Raw genomic sequence first — 21,084 nt, forward strand, 5'->3', positions numbered from 1 at the left:
GGTGCAAACAAAGAGAGAATAATTTTAGATAGAAATGCGCCTATAAATCCAACTTGAATAAATCCATCAAGATATTGGAAGGGATGCAACTTTAAATACAGCTTAACTTATTGCAAAAATCATCAAAATTTTAAACTTATTCCATCAAACTTCTTAGGCATACTAATCCTTTTCCTTGTCATACTTGTAAAAACAAAACTTCTTTGATTTTGTTGTGAGATCAATCTATTTACTTCTTTCAACTGCATAACTTCTTGACGTTGAATATAAACGTCTTTTATAGGCATAAGATTAATATTTTTGTAGTTGGCATTGGTGATGCATAAAATTTCTACCTTAATAGTGTTAATAAGTTCATGAAGATCTACAATATTTGCAAATCTATTCTTACTTTTGCTAAGTGTAGCATCCATGATTTTTTCCTTTATTTCTAAGAACTCAACAAATCCATGAGTCAAATTAGATGAGGGTAGTTGCAATCTCTAATATCAAATAGAAATTTCTACAAAGAAAGATAATCTACTTTTTTTTAAGAAAAAAAAATTAATATTAGAAAACTAAACAGTTTGTTTAAAGGTAGATAATCTATGACCTTCATAATACAATAATAAAAATGAGATAATCCACTTACTTCTAAATCAAGACAAGACTAATAAATTAGTATTCTTGTCAAGCTATCAAGGATATGAATTTCAAAGAAAGAAAAACTCAATATATTCTTATGTCACTTGAAAAGTCTAAGAAATTACTAATAGATGATAATTTATTAAACTAGAATGGCTATTGCCAAAGACAAGAAGATTAAAAAGTCTTGAAATAAGAGTAAGAACTAGAAAGGTATTGACAAGAATAAAGAAGGCTTGATTCTTACTTCTATATATACTATCTAACTAAGAGCTAAATGGTAATGTTTTATAGGACCTCTAATACATGTTTACTTTATTAAATACATATCTTAATTTGCAAGTCAAGTTTTCTATATGTATGCCACATAATTAGCTTGTTTCACAAGCTATCAACAAGTATGGTACGTGGTTAACTTGTTGACTAAGTTTTTAATCTACTAATCAACTACAAATACGTGTAAAGTCGAGATTGTGTCTATGAAGCTTTTACAAAGCTTTTCTAGAAGATATTATAAAATTAATCTACATTTACCTACTTCTATTTAATTATATAAGTAATTATTGGAATAAATACATATATTTGTGACAGATGTACATTGATTTTACTAATCAACTTTATAAACCTAGCTAAATTCTTTAAGAACTTACAAACATCTTATTGGAATTTGTGTAGCAATTGTCTTCAAAGATAGAATCAACCATTCCATTATTCAAATCCATTGGTTATTCTTAAGATTCAATGATTAATAGGAAGATAAAATATTGACTTTCATAATACAACTAATTCTTTAGTTTATATATATATATATATATATATATATATATATAATAGCTAATGATATAGATAAACTAATTAATACAATAAGCCCTAGTGTTTTTTTCAAATAAATTTTGATATCTTTAGGTGCTCTAAGGATAAGTCAAGTATAAAAAAGAGATACTATTGGATTTTATTTATTATTTTTTCTAGCCAAATCTTATGTTTTTTAATTTTTTTGATCCTAATAAGTTAATATAAAAAAATATACCAACTATAATTAGATTTTCTATAAAAAAACCTAATAACTTAATTATTAATAGAATATATAAGATTTTTAAAAGATAGAAGTGAGTTTTTTTTTTTAAAAAAAAAAAGTAATTTTGTGTTTATTAACTTACACTAAATACAGCCTTAATACAAAGAAGGACATTTTAATTTTTGTTTAATTTTGATATAAAAAGAGCCACAATACTAGAATATTATTAGTTTATATGAAGGAGTAGGTTGCTTTTAGAATATATTAGATATTTATTGATTTATTTTATATATATATATATATATATATATATATATATATACACATATATATATACACATATATATAGAAATATACAAATAAAAGAATTGTTGATTAGTAGATTGAGATTTTTTTCTACTTTACCACTTTTGCATTTTAAACTAATCATATCAAATTTAACTAGCTAATATTTACAATAAATTTCATAGCTATCTACACTATTCAAAATCACTTTCCTTCTAGATATATTTTTTTAAATTATATCAAATAGGATATATATATATATATATATATATATTACAACTTCACATTACATATGTGTATGTTCTTTTTTCCACTTCTAAAGTAGTTATAGTATTGTAAAGCCTCAAAAGTTGTAATGTTAACAACACTAATATGTGTGCAATGCCACAAAATATAGTATGTATATATATATATTTATACATATAAATTAGTCAAAATACTTACAAAAATTTATTACATTTGCATTGGTTTATGATACATAATTTAGTGATATGATAATAAGATAAGAAGGTATTATAATTTATTTTAAATATATTATCCAAAATCTAATTTTAACCTATCAACAATGTTAAATTTTTACATGTATTATAATAGAGATTTTGAGAGATTAATATGACTATCTTTTATTTCACATTGAAAAGCTAAATTTTCCATACAGTTAAAACTAAATCCAACAATGAGCAACCACATGTAATTTAAATGAATTTTCAAACACCACTAACAGCTGTGCAAAAATGCCCACACCCACATTTGTACTCAAAATTAGATCTTGATGTGTTGAGAACTGAACGAAGTGCTTTCAAGCAAGTAATTCACAAAAAATGCCTAGAAATGGGTGTTCGAGAAAGAAAAGATGGAAAGAACGAATCCAGACAAGCAAAATTGGAATGTGTTTCATGAAAATGGGGATTCATGCCTTCATTCTTGCCTTCTGCTGAGAAGCAGATAAGTATCTCCGTTCTCTACTCGCTCGCTGGCTGGATTCCCACGAGTAGCAGCAGCGTAGGAATTTGGTGGTCATGCAGGTTACGCTGCTGATTTGTGCCTTGAGCGAGGCATTTTGGATGTGGGTTTTCGTAGAATCCCCCTGGCACGACTGCAGGTGCGGCGGAGGCTTGGATTGAGTTCGTAGCTGTCCCCAGAACCCACCTGCAGGTTTTGTGTTAAGGAAGCCCGACTGTTGTTGTCCGATACTACTCACGGGAGGCTGCTCTGAGAGCTCTCGTGGACCAATTTAGTCGCGCCGTTGTTGTAGCTTCGAGAGGATTAATCGTCATGGCTTCGTCTTTGTGCTCGAAGTCAGTTTCGGGGTTTTTGAACTCGACCACTTCCACTCTGCTGCCGAATTCTGGGAACTTGACTCTGCAGAAAGCTTGTCACGGGTTGCAGCTTCAGACTCGGGTGGGAGTGTACGAGACGCAACGACACTCTCCTGGTGAGCTTGGTTGACGCATTTGAATCGAATTCTTTCGCGAATTTGGGGAATCTGCTGCAGTTTCTCCTGCAATAATGCGTTTGAGTTACTCTTACACTGTTTTAAAATGTGCCCGTAGTTTCGTTGGTCAATTTCAATTTTATCCCAAGCACGTCATGTCAAGGTTTAGGGTTTATTGTATCTTGGATAGTTGTATGACTCTTAGTTGAAATTTGTGTTTGATTTCTACATTGCAATCCATCTTCAAGCATTTTGTCTCTGTTGAAGCTATCCCCGCCTTGCTAGTGATGAGTCTAGTATCAATTTGCGTAAACGTGAGGAATTGCTCAATTGTCTCCTGCTCTTGCATTTTGAGTTGATAAGACGGCGTTGTCTGCGTGGTTTGTGAGGTTTGCAGTTCGATAAATCGACACATCTTAAAACATGCCTTGACTCACCGTTTTTGGATTTGCAGGGAAGACGTGTCTTAAATGCACCGCCGGTTTGCATATGCAGGACGGGTCCTCATTGCCAAAGAATCCTCGTAGACGCCCTCCTAGTGAGGATGTTCGGAGAAAGGATACCGAGCCAAAGCTTCATCGTGGTTGGTATCCGGGTCAGAGAACGCAGCCTCCACCTGAAGGCAATACTCCCGCAGAGAAAGATAGCGAAGCGACTGAGCTTCCTTTCCTTCGAAAGCTTATATCAAATGACGAGACGCCTACAAGAACTCAACATTACAGACGGCCAAAGAGCAGTCAACCTAGTGCAGGCCAAAGGAGGGAATTTTTGTTTGATGCGGAGGATAACGACGAATTTCTCAGTGATGGGGAAGAAGATAGTGATGATGAGGAGGACGGACACTTTGAAGATGTGGAGGACAGACACTTTGAAGATGTAGAAGTCGACCAATTCGTAGCCGAACGTAGGGCTGCTCATTATTTAGGCAACCCAGACACAGATCTAAATTGTAAACACTTCTCCAGGTATTCTCTTTTGCAGAAGCTTGCAGGCGGGAAATTATTGTAGGATCGAGACGTCTTCCACAGGGTGTATTTCATTTTTTTCATTCATCTTGAGCACATCGTATTATTGTCTTTCCCTCAATTGATGTATTACTGCGGTTAACTAAAGTTTGACGAAAGGGGAAATGGCCTTGTGAAATAGCGTTTAGATATTCTTATGCCAAATCGATGCCAGGTGATCATTGTTCACTTTGAGGGTTGGGGTTTCAGGTGCTCTGGCTGTGTAATAGATGTGTCTCTAGACCAGCCTCCTGTAATGAACGAAGCAAGAGCATATTTTGCTGGCCGTGGTGTACCAAGCTTTTCCCTTGCATCAGGATCTCTGGTATTAAGTTTATTCTTCTTTGGATTGGATGCTGAATTTTGCTGCATTTTCCAGAGTCGATAGTTTTGTATTCCTTCAATGGCTTGTCAGCTATTATATTGCTTGTTAAGTTCTCGTCTTTTTTGCTGAAATTTCTATCTAAACTCTGTTTTTCTCAAATGAGTGGAATTGTTTCCTTTATATTGCTTTCAAGTCGTGTGCAGTCTGAAAAGATTTTGCTCACAGTCAGATCACAATGGCGGGGGGTTTGGCATGCAGGTTGAGTGGAGGTGTCGAGCTAAATTGGCAGTGCGTGGCACTGCAGAAAATCCTCAAATAGGACTTTTTGAAGAAGGAACTCATTCAATTGTTGACATTCCGTCCTGTCGCAGTACGTCCTAATGCTGTGCTTTGTGTTGTGATCTACAAATTGTTTTCAGATCATATTGTGGGAGAAACGTTCTTCCGTGTTGTATTTGTTATGGCACTTAGATTATCCCATTGTTGTCCCTGCGATGATATGAATTACTCCTCGGGTGAGGAGCTGTATTGTAGCTTGACATGTTCCATGGATAGTCCACGAAAAAGTTATATGGTTGTCGGTGTTGTCGTGTGGTCTGTTTCAAGCATTTTCAGCAGAATGTCTGTCATTGTTGTTATCATCAGTTATGTACTCAGAATTATGTTGGGTTGGTTATGGTGTTTCAGCCCATCATCCTAGCATTAATGATGCTGTGAAGCTTGTGAAACAAGGTATGTTTCAATCTTCCTGTTTCTCTTATGTCTTAAACTTGAAATTTTTGCAGGACGCCAGAGTTAGAGGGGTTAGTATTTAATATTCTGTCCTGTACATCTTGAAACACTCTTTCTCTGAAGCAAAATAAATAAATCGGATATTATGGTGGTTTGTTTTGTTCTCGATTGGAGGTCACGTATTTAACTATATGCATTGTATGGTCTTCAGCAATACGGGATCTTGGAGTTCAACCATATGACGAAAATAGGCACACTGGTGAACTCCGCTATGTCCAGGCAATTCTCTACATTGCTTCCCAGCTTCTCTAATTTGCACTTGTTATTCTGATTATTCTATTAGCCGTGGTAATGACCCAATCTGTACAACTGAATCAACCAACCTCTACACTGTTGCATATATGAACTGTGACTTGTGCAGATGGTGGTAACAACCTTGAACACCTCTATACCTGTGGAAGAGCGATATGCTCGAGGTGAGCACTTAATATATTCCTTTCTGTAGAATCCACGTCTTTATATGCGCTTCAAGTAAATTATAATTTGGATGAAGAATCTGGTGTAATAACCATTTATGGAGTACGTTAAGTCTTGCTAGACATTTAAGCAACTCAGTAGGTATGTCCTATATGCATTACTTAGTTTTGTAGTATCTAATCTCTAGTAAAAGTCCATGTTTCAAAAATTTGAAATTGGCAGTTTGATCTATTGGTTTCTTTTGTCCCTGCTACTTTGACTCATATTTATTAATTAAGTAATCCCTTTGAATAAGAGGTTTAGTCCATAGCATACTAGAAACGTATTTTGTGTGTATGTAACTTGATTCTCAACTCCCTGTCAATCGTTGGCATAAAAAGAATCAATAATTATCGTTTAATAGCTGATTAAGAACGACCTGATCTTTTTGTCAGGTAAAGTGCAAATATCTCTGGTCTGGAATGCAAGAGATAGTGACTCTGTCCAAGATGACAAATTGCGCAAAATGGCTGAGGTGATCCATATGTTTTACTTCTCATCTACTCGAGGTTTCCGTGTCAATTTTCCCGTTGTCTGCTGAAGGACTCTCATTGTTGTTGTCGTATATACCATCGTTATCTGACGATAATGGCTTTATTGTTTTTCATACGATCGCAGATGATATGGAGGAGGGGTAACTCGAAGGCAGACCTTCCCATCGTACACTCAGTGTGGGCCAACTTTCAGACCTCACGCACCAATGTACTACACATTTTCCCTTACTGGGTGATCGTCTTGTTCAAGTATTGTAATCGGCGGGAATCTTAGTTTTGTTTTTTTGAAATTCTTGTGGCTTACGGTTTGCAGCTTCGAGTACTCAATTAACGCACTTCTAGGCATTTAATGTCGTGAAGAAGTTATTCAAGAGGTATATCGAATTGATATATTTGCCAGTGAGCATTAACTGCCATAACACTTGGGATTATGTGTTTGTTTCATTATATGTGTGCTGGATGCCTTATTCCACATGGTCGTTGACGTCACCTGACCAGGTAATTCTTGGTGGACGTTGGAGACATTTAATGGGAGAGTCCGAACTCTGGGAGCGTGTTGGAGGTGTCGATATCGCTTTTACACCAGCTAGCTTCGGCCAAGCCAATACTCAGGTCCTTTTTTTTCTTACCTGGTTAAATTTATGTCTTCACCCCTGGTCCATATTTGCTAGTGATTTGTCTTCACTCCCGATCATAAATCGATAGGATGATCCCTGCAATATTATGAGAACTTTTCATGTGGAGGATTTTACTGTAGAAGGGTCTTTCGGTGATCATCGTTTTTTGCAGGCATTTGAAGCGTTGCTGAGGAGGATGCAGAAGGTAGTTAAAGTAGGAAGTAGGGTGGTGGAGCTTTATGCAGGCGTTGGCGCCATTGGTCTAAGCTTGGCTGCTACTCGAAAATGCAGGTGATTCCTTCTAACCAACTGATCAGACTTTGCTGTCCTTGTCTAAGATTTTTTGCAACCTATCAAAATTTCGACCATACATCTAGGGAGCATCAAGTTGAGATATTAGCACGCGCTTACTAGCCTTGTGTCGTTAATTGTCTGTCGAAACTCAAGCCGATATGTCAATCGGATTGAGATTCGTTTCTCTGAGAATGTTTGGACACAATGCGCAGGGTTGTAAAATGTGTGGAAGTGAACAAAGAAGCTAAGCCGGTTTTTGAGAGATCTTTGACTCGACTTCCCCCCTCTGTTAATGCCGAAATCAGTTGGCATTGTGCTGATGTCTCTGTGGTAAGTGTTTTGAGTTCTATTTTATGGAATTATTGTTTTCTAGGTTGAATTCATTGCCTTGGATTTTCTGTATTTGAATGTGTGTTTGAATGAGACCTATTCTGACCCAAAATTCTTGTTAAATGTGACGGCAGTCACCCATTAACTGGTTAGAGGGTTCAGACGTCGTAATCGTGGATCCACCTAGAAAAGGTCTTGATCTACCCGTTGTAGAAGCCTTGCGACTCGCTGCATTTCGAGGACTTGGCAAGAAGAAAGCACCCTCTTCAAAAACTACTGAAAAGTATGGATGCTATTCATTAGATGCATACGTATGGTTGTGAGATGTTCGGAATCTGTTGTAATGACGATGAACTGATTTCAATCTAATATCAGATAAATGATGCTATTGAAAACTTTTGAACGTACAGCGTGGATACAAGCTCGGACTGGATTCCACGATGTGGTCGACGATCTATTTCAGTAACATAGCATAACAGTTGGCCCTGTAATAAGTTCTTTTAGAGGCTTATCTAGTTACGTGATTTATGCAGGGTTGAAAAGCGGCCTTGGATAGTTCGAGCAAAGCAAAGTGGTGTACATAAGGAAGGTACATTAGACTGGGAAGAGGACGACGGTGTGTGGCCTGGCACACTCATTTATGTCAGCTGCGGATGGCAAGCGTTTAAGCTGGTACGAGGACTATAGACTAGCCTTGCATATGTTAAAAGTTATCCTGCTGAAAGACATGGACTTGTGAATTTGTACATTCATGTTTGAGCAAGTGCTGAAATACAGTAAATCTTTCTGGAACTCTTTCGTATTAGAGATATGTTTTCTTCAGTATGATTTGGGTATTTAGTAGAGATAAACTATCGCATTAATTATGTCGCGATAGCTCCAAGTTTTATGTTGAGAAAAGTTAGTAATACGAAGGGTTTAGTTTCTTGATTTAAAGACTGAAAGTTGAAATTTTGTATGTTGTAGGATCATGATGCTCTTGTCGAAGGAAACGCGTGGCACCTAGACACAGCGCATGCGTTTAATTTCTTCCCGGGAACAAACAGGTGGAGTATCCCAATTCAACAATTCTCTGTAGTCCGTGTATTCATGCTGTTGTTATTTCACGCTCTAGTGTGGCAATTTGATTAAGATAGCTACACCATTTGCTTTTCTCTTAGTTTTTGTATGGGTTTTACAGCATTGAAATACTGGCGGTTTTCAAGCGTGGGAAGAAGCTGCCCAAGAAGCCCGTCAAAGTGAAGAAAGGGTCAGGAGTGCGGTCAAGTTCAGCAAAGAGTTTGAGGTTTACCAAGGCAGGCACAAGATTAGCCCATCTTAACGAGAAACTAGGGAATCCTTAAGTAGTTTATAAATTGGAAATTTGAGGGCAATTAAAAACGATGCAATATAGGATTTACTTCCATTTCCTGAATCTCGTTCATGGTTCTGCAGTTCCAGGATTTGGATTCGAGATGGGTTGTAAATTGCCTTCTCCTGTAACGTTTTAGTATTCACATCAGAATTTTCTCTTTGTCCACGCTATATTTATTTTTTCTAGAGGTTAAACGCAGGATTTAGAAATGAAAATTTTAGCATATTTTGCTAGTTTCATCACCAAGGTGCTAAAAAAATCTAGCTTTGAATTCTTAATGTGACTATTTGACATGATCCTACCACTGGCATCAAGACGTGTGTCACTTGTATACTTGAGTATGCAGATAGTTTATATTGGATTCTTTTCAATACTTTGGGAAATGGGAAGAAATTTGCAAAACCAATGGAGGTCCAATTCTTTCCAAAATCAATCAGTTGCCTTTGCTTCAGTTCTGCAACTTCCAAAGCTCCCTTGAACACCTGAAACTATGGTGGAAATTTAACGTCTTTGAGTCTCAGAATAAGTAGAATTAAACAGGTGAAGTCGTAGCAGAACTATATTTAATCTAACTACCAGACATGTACATCGAGGGGTTTGTCAAAGACCTAACCTAGTCCGATATTATGGAGGTCATAGAAGTCGAGATTTGTGGAGAGAACTCTTACATAAAATTAACCGAAAACTCTTTCTCTGCTACGGAAATAAGATAACTAAAGTTAGTGGTGTCAATAGACACTGCCTACAAACCTGAACGGATGACGCGAACAACCTCGGAGCCTCCAGTGTCCATAAATGCGAATCTCATTCTGTTCACCAGGTCTTCACATACTTCGTTCAGCGAGCTCTAAAGCTGCAAGTTTCTAATCATTCATCCAAATGGACAGTCTTCGTCCCAAAGACGAATGAAAAGAGCGCAAGTGATGACGATGTGAGAGAAAAGATGAATGACCCGAAATGCTTTATCATTGTTATGAGACAAGTTTTCTCAAGGGGCGATCATTTTCCTCGCCAATGTTGCTTTTCTCCGTGAATCCTCAACGATGGAAGGTCTCTCTAATCCTCAATTGATCTTGGCTGGAAGGATATCCTCATTTGTTTTGTTTGAACTGGTCCTCCAGCTCATGATTAGCTATTGAAACTCTCTCGCTTTGAGGTGTAATGCGTCTGTCAAGGCTGCAACGCCGTCACTATACGGCGTTTCTTCTTCATGCCATGACGAAGTTGGTAAGTCCCCGAAGTGAATAGCAGTTGCGTTATTTTTCACTAATTTTGCTGATATATATATATATTTTTTTTTTTTTTTTTTTTTGTCTTAATGCTTTGCTACTTTAACCTCAAGATTTACAAGCTCACGATATTGTGCGAGCTTTGAGTGGGCTTCCTGAGTGTTAGAGAAGATAGCTACATTTCCACATGGATAGCGTCAACCATTAATTTTCGTTTCCTGTATGCGTTCGACTCTTTTCACATTTCTTGCAGAATTAGACACCTAAAAATCACTCGATCCGTACGCAGACATTCAAGCCACATAATATGACCAAATATTGCGCAATCAGATTCTTCCACGAGCGATACTTGCCATGCCTTGAAAGGTAGTACTAGAAAGAATATTTCCTGCTGCCTCCACGTAAATGACTTGCTTTAGAACGAACCGCTGATGCCCTTGTACTCGTGAATGAGAAGGAAACTGCGGAGGAGCTTTCCAGATGAAACTAGTGTTCAATTCCATAGCCTTCTCTCGCTTTGGATCGCAAGCAAGGTAGTCTGGAAGGCTTACGACATGTATTTTCACTTCTTGCTGAGAGTCAGTGAATGCTTGCGGCCTGGTTCTTGGAGATGTACAGAATTTTTGTAAAACACAGGACCACACTGAATTACGATGATTTCGTCATTTTGAAATCTTCTCTGAATGCTGCTGTGGTACATTTTGTGATGAGTATCCAAATTGACTTTTGATGTTCGATGTCATGCACAGTTACATGAGACGCCACCTTTATCAATCAGAAAACTTCAAAATATCGCCAAAAAGCTTATCCCGGATCATTACTATACGAAAAAAGACTTCATAGATGCGGTCAGTTCGCACATTCCTATTCAAAATCAGAAACAGGTTGAGAGTTCTTCTCATCTGGTTACAAACTTGGTAACTGACGGATATAATGCTTGGCAGCATAGATTAGACATTCGTGCAATCAGTCTGTTCTTGCATACCTTGTAGTGATTTTTGTGCATTACCAAGACAACAGTTAGTCGGGCTGGAAAACTCACCAATCTTGAAATGCAGCCTTAATCCTGGACAGTGCTACGCTCTGTCGCAAAATTATTGTATTGCGCGAAGAGATAAGACTAATGCTAAGACAGTGCAATAGAGATCGGATCTGTAATTTTAATCTTCTTGTGATTTCTGCTATTTATGGAGCGCTGCGGAATTAACAAGAATCTGTAGTAGTCAAAACTGCTGAAGACATGTATGTATGTGTGCGTATATGTATTAACACTTTGATTTTATTGTTATTTCCTGCTTGCAGGAAATTAAATTTCTAGAGGTACGATCTTCACAATGCATTCATGAATTTGCCTCACAACAAATGAAATTCCCCGTGAGATACTTCTTAAAGCGGGTGACAATTGTTCTCTGAAGCCATGCTTGTTGCTTGTCTAATATGTTGGAATGTACCTTATAAATGTCCAGGCAATCGATTTTGACCTTAAGACCGGACCTCTTTTGAGCACGTACATTGAAGAGCTTCTGAGTGAAATCAGGTTAGTGCTGTATTGCAGAGAACGCGTGAAACCAAGGTCGCTCATTTTCAAAATCAGTTTGCTTGATACAAAGTTGAACCATCAATAATGCTTTACCAGGTCGAGCAACTCAGTGCGGCCCTCTGACTCGATTTGTTGTGTTCAAGCAGGGGAAAGTCCAAGGAGATTGCAAAACTGGTTTCTCTTGAGCTTTGTTTGGCGATTCTTGATCTCTTGTATGTTTGCGAGGACGAAATTCTACTAGCTACACCCGTTGAACTGACTGGTGCATCAATCCTGGTAAATTCGAGACCAACGAACTGTGCTGATAGTTTCTAAAAGTATGCATGATGTTTTTTAATCGAAGAATGTAAATTGCTTCGACAGATACCAATCTTGTTACTTTCAGAGCAAGTAGACATTTCTGAAACGTATTCTCACCATGTTCAAGCGAAAGCCACTAATGTCTATTGATAGGAGTACTCCAATTGTTTGGTTGCAAATGAAGGTTGCTGCGTACTTGTTGGTTGTGCCTATTACGAAGTCCAACTTTCCAATATTGACATGGTGTACGCACCTCTCATATCACTGAGCTTCACTAGGCTTCAATATATTCTTATGTAGTTTCAGGGATTTCTATTTTCGCCACCCTAGTACAACTCGCTCCTAAAAATTTGCAACAGATGCTATCAATGCTCGATGCATTTGCTGTGAATTTTTATTCGCAGCTGGCATGATTCGTAACTCCATGCAGTGGTTTACCAAATACAATGCAGTACACCTATCATCGAACACAAGCACTGGCAGCTTAAAGGAGTGCACTAGAAGAATATTGAAATGTGTTCTAGCCGGTATCAATTCTACAGAAACAGCCGACAGTGTGTTGGAACACATTTTCTGATGCACACGCAAATTAATGCGTGATCTCCATCGACATGAGCATATATGGTGATGAAATGGGAGCAAATTTACGGGAGTGAGAAGAGGAACTCGGACTCTTGGCACTGAGAGAACAAGATCATTTTGAAATCAGTATACGGATTTTAAGTTTTGCGCGAGGGAGTCCAAGTCTAAGAGCTTCAAGATGTAGCATTTTCTGATGTGCTTGCCCATTCTTCGGCGGCTGTCCATCAGAAGTAGATAATAGTTCATTTTACTTGACAAATTTTTTGAAAGCATTATTGTCAAAAGTAAAGCATATTCTGATTTGACAATATTTGTCAGCACTGCTTTCACTGGTCCGAAGATAGTTGCCCAAAGTTACAAAAGTATTGGTTGGCATTCAGGTATGATACGAGAACTGTAAATGCATGTTTTCGTCCATCAAACTGTGATGAAATAAAGAACTGTTGGAGATGAATTCTTTTTAATAATCCAACTCCAGTGAGGTTCTTGTCGACAATAATATGAAATCTACGTTGTGTGGGCAACTGCTGCATTGTAAATTTCACGGTCGATGTTGCATTGGAACCGCATTCAACAATTTCCTTCTCATTAATGTGCATCTCACCGTGCTCGGCTCAATCTTCCAGATTTGCATCTTAGTCCGCTCATGTATGGGTTGGCCGTGAAAATATACACTTCGGAAAGGTGAGGATGATCCATTGACACTCTTGCTCGCCAATTACATTGTATTTTATCATCCTCGACGAGCTGGTGAATCTATCCATACTCTCTAAAGGGATGTGGACGATCTCTCCTGGACTGAAAATGTTATGACATACGAAGGGTTTGAAACATATTTTTTGCTGTGCAACAAAGGTTCCTCTATCGAATTCTGTCCTCTCTTATTGGCATTATCACACTACTGCTTGCAGATAAGATATCTCATTTAGCAACCACTGAATTACCACAGGCACATAACACCAAGAACTAACCAAATCATCGAATACTGGTACATGGAGACGAAGTGCCAGCATTCTCAACTAGTGTCTTGCTTCAGTTGGAAATGGTGAAGAAGGTTAGGAATGTGGCGCCGGCTGGATCTAAATGCCAATTCGATATATCGGCGAAGTGAAACTGCAACTGAAACATCAGTATGTGAACTTTGTGGTCCTGGAGGAATCAGAAACAAGGGCCAGTCGGGTGCTGAAGTACGCTTTTTCTTGTCGTCTTCGAATAAAAAAGTTCCACATTATAAAATTATGTCTAAACAAGAACAGGCTAGAGAAAAGGTGAATGACCCAGTCATATTCTCCCCTTTTCCAACAGTTCTTTTCCGCACACATTTTCATAAAGCGTTGTGCGGCTCTACGGCGTGTTATTAAATCGCAAGCACGGATTCATATACTGTTGTGCGAACAATACCAGAGAGGACACTGGAGTAAAACGTGGACATTTCTATGTGGTAGTTAATGGAAGTTAATGCTGTCCACATACAGCAATCACCTTAACATCGATTTGTTCGACACCGCTGCGGAAGGAGTAGCAGCAAAGAAAAAGGGCTCGGATCTTGTGTTCGTCGCCTGTTGGTGGAGATGAACATCGGACCACTTTGTTAACCCTAGAATGAACACGGTGCACATGCTTCCATAGCCAAGGGCCAGCTGATTCGCCACAATCTAAAGCTCCTCAACCGTCACATTCGATCATCACCTTCTTCTAAAGAGGTAAGTATTCGATTCCATAAGGGCATTTCCTCAATGGCAAAGCAACTTGTGGATGTGTGCAGATCTAATGGCTTGTAAAACCTAGAAATCTTGAACACTTGCAGCAACGCCAATTGAATTTTAAACTTGCCAAGCATTCGGAAGCAAAGTCCGTTTCATTCATCCCCAACTTTATTTTTCAACAAATCAATCCGTGACTATACTTACCAATCTCATGGAGTTTTTTACAACTGCTAAAATGCTCTACAATATTTTATTGTTGCGAATACTTCATGTTATAGAAAGAAATAAATTAAGTGGCGTTAGCATGATAAGAAATATCATTCTTGGATGAAGACCACACATGGAACAACGAATCAAAATTCTCCCAATCAATGAGAAATCAGTGGAAACACGAGGCATTACAGTGCATGGTTGGGAAACAGTAATTCATTTGTAAATGGGAAGAAACAATAGTAAGTGGCCAAGAATGGGGCCAATCTGACAACATGGGTCACACGAGCCTCAGATCGGATGCAACACCTCCCGGCCCTTCCTTCGAACGGCGTCATAGCTCTCTCGATGTCGGTGTGGGTGGGCTCCACACAAATCTGCTAACGGACGCGCACATAGTCGATGGTTGTGGAGGATCGCGTCATCGTCGTCATAGTCTCCAACAAACAAACCTGGCTCTACGTCAAGCGGCGCATGCCACTGTGGGCTGCGCACCCGGGGCACGATTCATCTTCAAACCTGGGCGGAACAATCAATGCCGCTTCGACTTCTTCGACTTGCCAAGGAATTTCTTCAGCCACGTCTTGCCGTTGATGAAGTGCACCGACAGGAAGGGCTTCGCCTCCTCGGCGGTCAGCTCCCGCACCCACGCCACCCTTTCCTTGGAGTACGCTCCGGGGCCTCTACAGTTGTACTGCGCGTAGAACACCTTCTTTTGGCGGTCGGCGAAGCCGAAATCGGACCATCCGGGCGGGTAGACAATGTTGTCCATCCAGGTGTAGGAGAAAACGGTACGGGAGAAGTTCCCCCACGCTCGGCCTAGGTAGATCGGGCCTCTGCCGGTGATGGACGCGTCCACGAAGGAGAACCCCGTGTTCATGTGGCTCTCGTTCCTCTTCTGGGCCGTCACGGAGCCGAAGACTTTCGCCTCCGAGTGCAGATGGCAGTTCTGGTCCCATGCACAGGAAGTCGCACCACGATCTCCTCAATACCATGCTTCTAAGATGCCGTCGATATGTATGAAAATTCTAGAATCGCAATTGAAGAAATTCGTTCGGGAGTGTGTGTGCGCAGAGCCTGATTTCTCACCTTGTACAAACTTCGGCCGTTGCCGAAAACGAAGTCGATGGAGCCTTGTATGTAACAGTTCTCGAAGTAGTGCCTGCCCTTGTGGTCATACAACGTGTCCTGGAATCCGTAGAAGGCGCAATTGTAAAATGCCGCTCTGTCGCCCGTTATGCGCAGCGCCACTGCTTGTCGCAGTACAGCACCTGGAGGCGGTTGGGGGGCCGTGTTCTGCACGATCGGAAATAATCTCAACCTCAGAATATGAACCAACCTTGTATTAATAAGACAATGGTGCTGTGCACAAAAAGTGGGAAGGTTGCTGATGAGTTGCTGCTAGGATTAGTACCCGAAACTGAATGTTCTCAGCGATGAAATATTGGGAGCTCACTCCTACAGTGGCGCTTCTGTAAGTCTTGAGCATCTGATCATCGTCGTCAAAATCACCAGCTTGGTCGCCCCACTGGATGATGGTCTTATCCAGGCCGTCGCCCCGAAACGTGATGTATGGCTTCGATGCGTTAATCACGATCTTCTCCCTGAAGTTTCAACACGTCAATGTGCATTCCTGTTCATATCCAATCAACAAGCAATGGGACAACTAAGACTCTCCTCCGAATCAGGAAGAACGGCTTTGCTTACTCGTAGACGCCCTCCCGAATGTGTATGACGGTGCGGTGTCTTTCGTGCTCGGCTATGGAGTCGAGGGCAGCATTGATGGTGATGAAGTCGTCTTTCCCAAATTTAGAGACTGTGATTTTCCTGGACTTGCCTTTAGGCTTCGGAAACTTCACAAACATACCATTCGCTGTAGCTTCTGACTTCGTTCCGTCAGGGGTGTGGTTATCTCGCTCTGTTACAAACGAATTTTCATAATGTGAACCGGACGCTGGAGTACCATCGGTTTCGGCATCATAATCGGGGTCGGCGTCTGAGCCCGATGTCTCGGCCATAAACTTCAGCCAGGTATCCACGTTGTCATCTTCACCCGATGCGTCTGCGATGACAGCAGCGAAAGTAAAGGCCACCAGGAGCAACAGAAGCATCAATTTCCTGCGAAGCAACCCCATGCTCGCCAACCTGCCCAAATGACAAAGGTGGACCTTCAAGTCAGTAGACGTTTGAACATTAACAATTTCGATCGTAAAACTGAAATTCTAACGTCCACAATAGATTTCGAAAAATCACTGTCTCTCACGAAGTCGTTGGTTTAGAACCAATCTCTCCCATTGACGAAAGTGGGCTTACAATACAAACCATGAGCTGATAGTCGGCTGTAACATTAGTAGTCCATCTCGCCAAGTCACTAAAAGTCAAGATGACGAGACATCGAGTTTCAATGTGGCTACTATACAAACGTGTCGAGCACAACCTCTCACTACATCCAGTCATCTGGGTTCAACGTAGAGTCGTCAATCTCATCTACGTTCAATAGCAATGAGGATGATGGCAAAAAAATCCCGAAGTGCTGCAGCATTCCTGATGAGAGACCTCATGGAGAGCTTTGGACACAGGACGAGGATGGATACACAAGCAATGTAGCTTGGAGACACAGGACACGGCTGACTAGTGACAGCGTCACATTGTATTCATACCTGAGCTGATACAATCGGGACAAGGAAAATAAAAAGCCAGAATAGCGCGAAGTGTATCTCACTGGGAAAAGCTCCGGGGTTCTTCCTTCAGCTGAAAGAAGAGCTCCAAGAACACCAGCTGCGATGTCACAGGGGAGATCATGAACCAGGGCGGCAAGAGGAGGCTTTTAAGTGTCTTCCATCGAAGGTGGACCAGTGCGATGGGGATGCTGTAAAGTAAACAGGAGGGATTTTATGTCCACAATAAAAGAAGAAAAATCGAAGAAGAAGAAGAAGAAGAAGAAGAAGAAATACACTTCATAAATGCATGGATTGTAACTCTCGGTCCCCCCAGAATTTCTGGCAAACGGCAGGAATCCAAAATGAAGTCGCTGCAGCGCTCGGGTACTATTCACCGCGTATGCATGTATTTTCATATGGCCAAACCCAATTATTGGACCCAGACTTCTACTCTAGATGACTCACGCCTCAGCCCAAACGCTTCACAGGCTACAGTTTTCGTCCAGATTGTCTCACAGCTAAGCTGCACGAAGTACTGCATCAGCCCATGTGGACCGAACTCCCCCTCATGAAATCCACATCACTAGGCCTCCACGTCGAAGAAAACTCCATGCTTGTCAATTTCCTCAGCGATCGTGAGCGCAGGTAAAACGACCCAGGTGAAATATTTCACTTCGCTGCGTTGTGGTAACGTTAGGGGCACGTCACAGTGAATGACAGGAAGAGGTCTAGGAAGGTGCTGCTGAGGGAGAAGTAACGCAGCGCATGTGCAGAGGGCATAATAGATCAAGCCGGGGTCAAGGACAGAACGGCCAGCTGGATGTGGAGAGGGCTGGTGGAGGTGAGCAGGATTGCTCATTGACGTGATGAGCATTATCTTGGTGCTCTGGGCTGGATGATTGCTGCCCCCCAGCACCGTTTTGGCATGGTGGCTTGGCCTGTGCAGGACAGGGCTTCACTCTGTCACCCCCTCTGTCACTCTTGCCCTGTAATCTCTCTCGCCGCACCTCTGTATGTGTGTGTGTAGAGCAGGGAGGGGTTCAGAGGGACGATCCATGCTCCCAGAATGCATCGCCCTTTCGTTGTTGCATTACCCATTGCACTGAACTACCAAAGTCTTCCTCACTTCTATGTGTGACTTCCACAGTTGGTTTTGCAGTTTCCTTCCTAGACCGCTTTTCAACTACTGTGTTGCTTGATGTTTTGCACTTGTGCATAATTACCCGTATTCTCAACCTCCATGGATGGATACTATGCTACAGACAAGACCATTTGTCAATAAATGTTTCTACGTTTTGTAAGATAAACATGTGTTGGAGAATCTATTCAATGCAGCTGTAGTTGTTTAGGATATCTAAGAGGTCTCATTTTTAAACTGTGGATGTTGGCAATAAGTTAGTTTTAACCCCCATATCTATTTATTTATTTATTATTTATTTTGCACTGTATTGTTTTGATCTATTGTATTCATCCTCGGATTATTCTCATCACATGTCTTAACTTAAGCAAGCACATTGAAAATAATTGGACTTGGAAAAATTTGGAAATAAAATATCTACTAAAAATAACTACTAAAACTATCTACTAAAATATCTATTAAAATCTGCACATAAAATATCTACTAAAAATATTTGTCATCCTTGATATTTTATTTGTGAATAGTTAATTAGTAACTTGAGTTTTTTCAAAAACTTATCAAAGACTTATACAATTAAATATTGGAAAGATATTAACAATTTGTAATGAAGTGAGATGGTGATTATGAAAAAAGTTTTAAATAATTTGCAACCTGCAATTGCAATAGTATGAATTGAAAGTTTTGTATGAGTTAGATACACAGAAGTAGAATATTGAAAACTTCGAACTTCATATAACTAATATATATATATATATATATATAATATATTTTTTTTAACCATTGAAAATATGATTCCAAGGAGAAATGTTTGATGGCTGCCGAGCCTTCAATTACAACAAAAATAGAATGTTCTATGTACTAAAATATCAAATGGATCTCTGATTCCAGTTCTATGGAATCCAACTATTCCACAACAAAACCTACAAGTTGCTAGCCTATAGAAGCTCCCCTCAATTATTTGGTCCACCACATATTTTTTCATTCAAAGTGTTCATCACATTTTCATACTGTTTGATTGGATTTTTTAGATAATCTCATGCCTAAATAAAATCAAGAATGAAATATATTAATTAATATTTTTAATAAATATATGAAGAATCAAGAATTGATTTTAAAGATAATTCAAAATATACATACAAACCTTTCTTCAAGCTTCCAATTTCAATCTTGTAACAAAACTTAAAAAGGGACGAGATGCATTGATAAATAAATAATGAACTTGTTACTGAAGAGGAAAATTAGAGTGATTTTGCTATAAGTGTCACCAATTATGGGATTCAAACCTATGACCACGTGATTAAAAGCCACAAGCTCTACCAACATAGTTGAAATGTGCTAAAATGGCTTGTATTTAAAGTAAATAAAAATTATAGTAGATTAAAAAAATCTTCATTAGCATGCGGAACATGTTAGGTGAAGGATTTTTAGTTCAAAACCTATGTATCCCATCCCACAGTTGTGCAAGTATTGCATGGGTTCGTACTTTATTGGATCAGAATATCCAAGCTTTCGAAGGATATTGTCCACATTTCTATCTTGTTGAGTCTAAATATCCGGATTTTTGCTAGATGTTGTTCTAATTCATATTTGGCGATTGGTCACTTGATTCTAAAAATTTGGATTTCTTTTGGCTATGTACGATATGTCATTTGTGTATATTGGAATGTACCTAGGATTTTTATTTGGCTTGTCTTGTGAGGACTAGTCTCCCTCTGAGTGTTCAATGTCGTACATAATCTATGCTAAGATGTCCTTTGCCATCATCTACACAAATTATTCTTTGGCATCTTTAGCTTGTGGTAGGAAGTTGGGGTGTATCTAGGCCCCTAGCTATCTAGTGGGTGTAGTTTGTTCTGTACTTCATTAAGGTAAGGCTTCATTTTTTGATTCTTCTTGTCATTGTGTTTATTTTGTAGTAGATATTAGATGGTCTAGAATCAATTAGTTAGATTCCTGGAGAAAAAGTTAGAGTGGAGGATTGATTTCTATTTAGAAAGGTGTATGGCCTCATTGAATATATTTTCCTACACTCATATTGTTGTGAATTTGGATTCTACTCTGCCATGGCTCTGAAATGAGTAGTAATGTTCGTAATTGTGTAGCTCTATCCATGCATCCATGGCTATTTGGACTATAATCTATCATACTTGATAAAATGCCATCTTGAGGTGGAATTGCCCTTCTTTGAGATTGTATTCATATTTCTAGCACCATATATACTAGATGATAGTATATTATAGGATATTCTATGGTATGTTCTTGGTGATGGAGCATGGGCTATCCACGTTCAAAAATGTAGAGTAATCTTATGTGTTTGTATGGTTGGCTAATAAAATTGGCCAGATATTATGCAGTGTGGCCTTCCACATGATATTGGAGGTAGTGGGATCCAAGAGTCTCTTGATAGTTGTATATTTTTCTCAAGCTAGTGCAACCTATGGACATGCAAAGAATGTGTATTCTTTTGTCTTCTAGATCTGATTGGTATACATGTTGTAGTAGCCATCTTGCTATATTTTGTACCTCTATTTCCTAATAGAAAGGCCATTCATGATCAAGAACCATACTATGGTGGAGATCTTGTAGAAGAGCCATGAGTGCCATAATTTGGCAAAATATTATATTTATTTGGCTAAGGAGTAGCCTCAGCTTGCCATCATCCTATTGAATTCTAACTACCTATATTACTAC

At 39.3% G+C, this 21,084-nt stretch overlaps 3 protein-coding genes across 6 annotated transcripts; 2 read left to right on the forward strand and 1 right to left on the reverse strand.

The window, feature by feature from the left end:
- Positions 1–2,851: 2,851 nt before the first annotated feature.
- On the forward strand, positions 2,852–9,329 carry LOC112287987 (uncharacterized). Its single transcript, XM_024531701.3, has 16 exons — positions 2,852–3,362; positions 3,817–4,327; positions 4,577–4,691; positions 4,950–5,061; positions 5,379–5,423; positions 5,635–5,702; positions 5,845–5,899; positions 6,335–6,414; positions 6,558–6,641; positions 6,932–7,045; positions 7,223–7,341; positions 7,557–7,674; positions 7,809–7,957; positions 8,208–8,346; positions 8,641–8,720; positions 8,855–9,329. Exons 1-16 carry the CDS (start codon positions 3,203–3,205, stop codon positions 9,015–9,017), a joined length of 2,112 nt encoding a protein of 703 aa, XP_024387469.1. The 5' UTR covers positions 2,852–3,202; the 3' UTR covers positions 9,018–9,329.
- Positions 9,330–10,015: 686 nt separating this feature from the next.
- On the forward strand, positions 10,016–12,989 carry LOC112287471 (cyclin-J18-like). Of its 4 annotated transcripts, none has more exons than XM_090253807.1 (9): positions 10,016–10,255; positions 10,511–10,623; positions 10,715–10,790; positions 11,007–11,105; positions 11,560–11,577; positions 11,724–11,794; positions 11,944–12,073; positions 12,282–12,342; positions 12,550–12,989. In XM_090253807.1, the coding sequence occupies exons 2-9, from the start codon at positions 10,565–10,567 to the stop codon at positions 12,672–12,674; spliced, it is 639 nt and encodes a 212-aa protein (XP_090109933.1). In that variant the 5' UTR covers positions 10,016–10,255; positions 10,511–10,564; the 3' UTR covers positions 12,675–12,989. The 4 variants fall into 4 exon arrangements, with proteins under 4 accessions (XP_090109933.1, XP_024386248.1, XP_090109934.1 ...); XM_024530480.3 differs by having other exon boundaries at positions 10,547–10,623; XM_090253808.1 differs by lacking the exon at positions 12,282–12,342 and having other exon boundaries at positions 10,547–10,623.
- A 1,806-nt stretch (positions 12,990–14,795) lies between these two features.
- LOC112287359 (putative pectinesterase 53) lies at positions 14,796–17,383 on the reverse strand. Its single transcript, XM_024530290.3, has 5 exons — positions 17,256–17,383; positions 16,303–16,740; positions 16,010–16,199; positions 15,685–15,891; positions 14,796–15,544 (listed from the first exon to the last, which is right to left on the reverse strand). The coding sequence occupies exons 2-5, from the start codon at positions 16,728–16,730 to the stop codon at positions 15,128–15,130; spliced, it is 1,242 nt and encodes a 413-aa protein (XP_024386058.1). The 5' UTR covers positions 16,731–16,740; positions 17,256–17,383; the 3' UTR covers positions 14,796–15,127.
- Between the last annotated feature and the right edge of the window lie 3,701 nt (positions 17,384–21,084).

Source organism: Physcomitrium patens, chromosome 10, assembly GCF_059467195.1.
Source record: "Physcomitrium patens ecotype Gransden chromosome 10, ASM5946719v1, whole genome shotgun sequence".
In the NCBI taxonomy this organism is placed as follows: Eukaryota; Viridiplantae; Streptophyta; class Bryopsida; order Funariales; family Funariaceae; genus Physcomitrium; species Physcomitrium patens.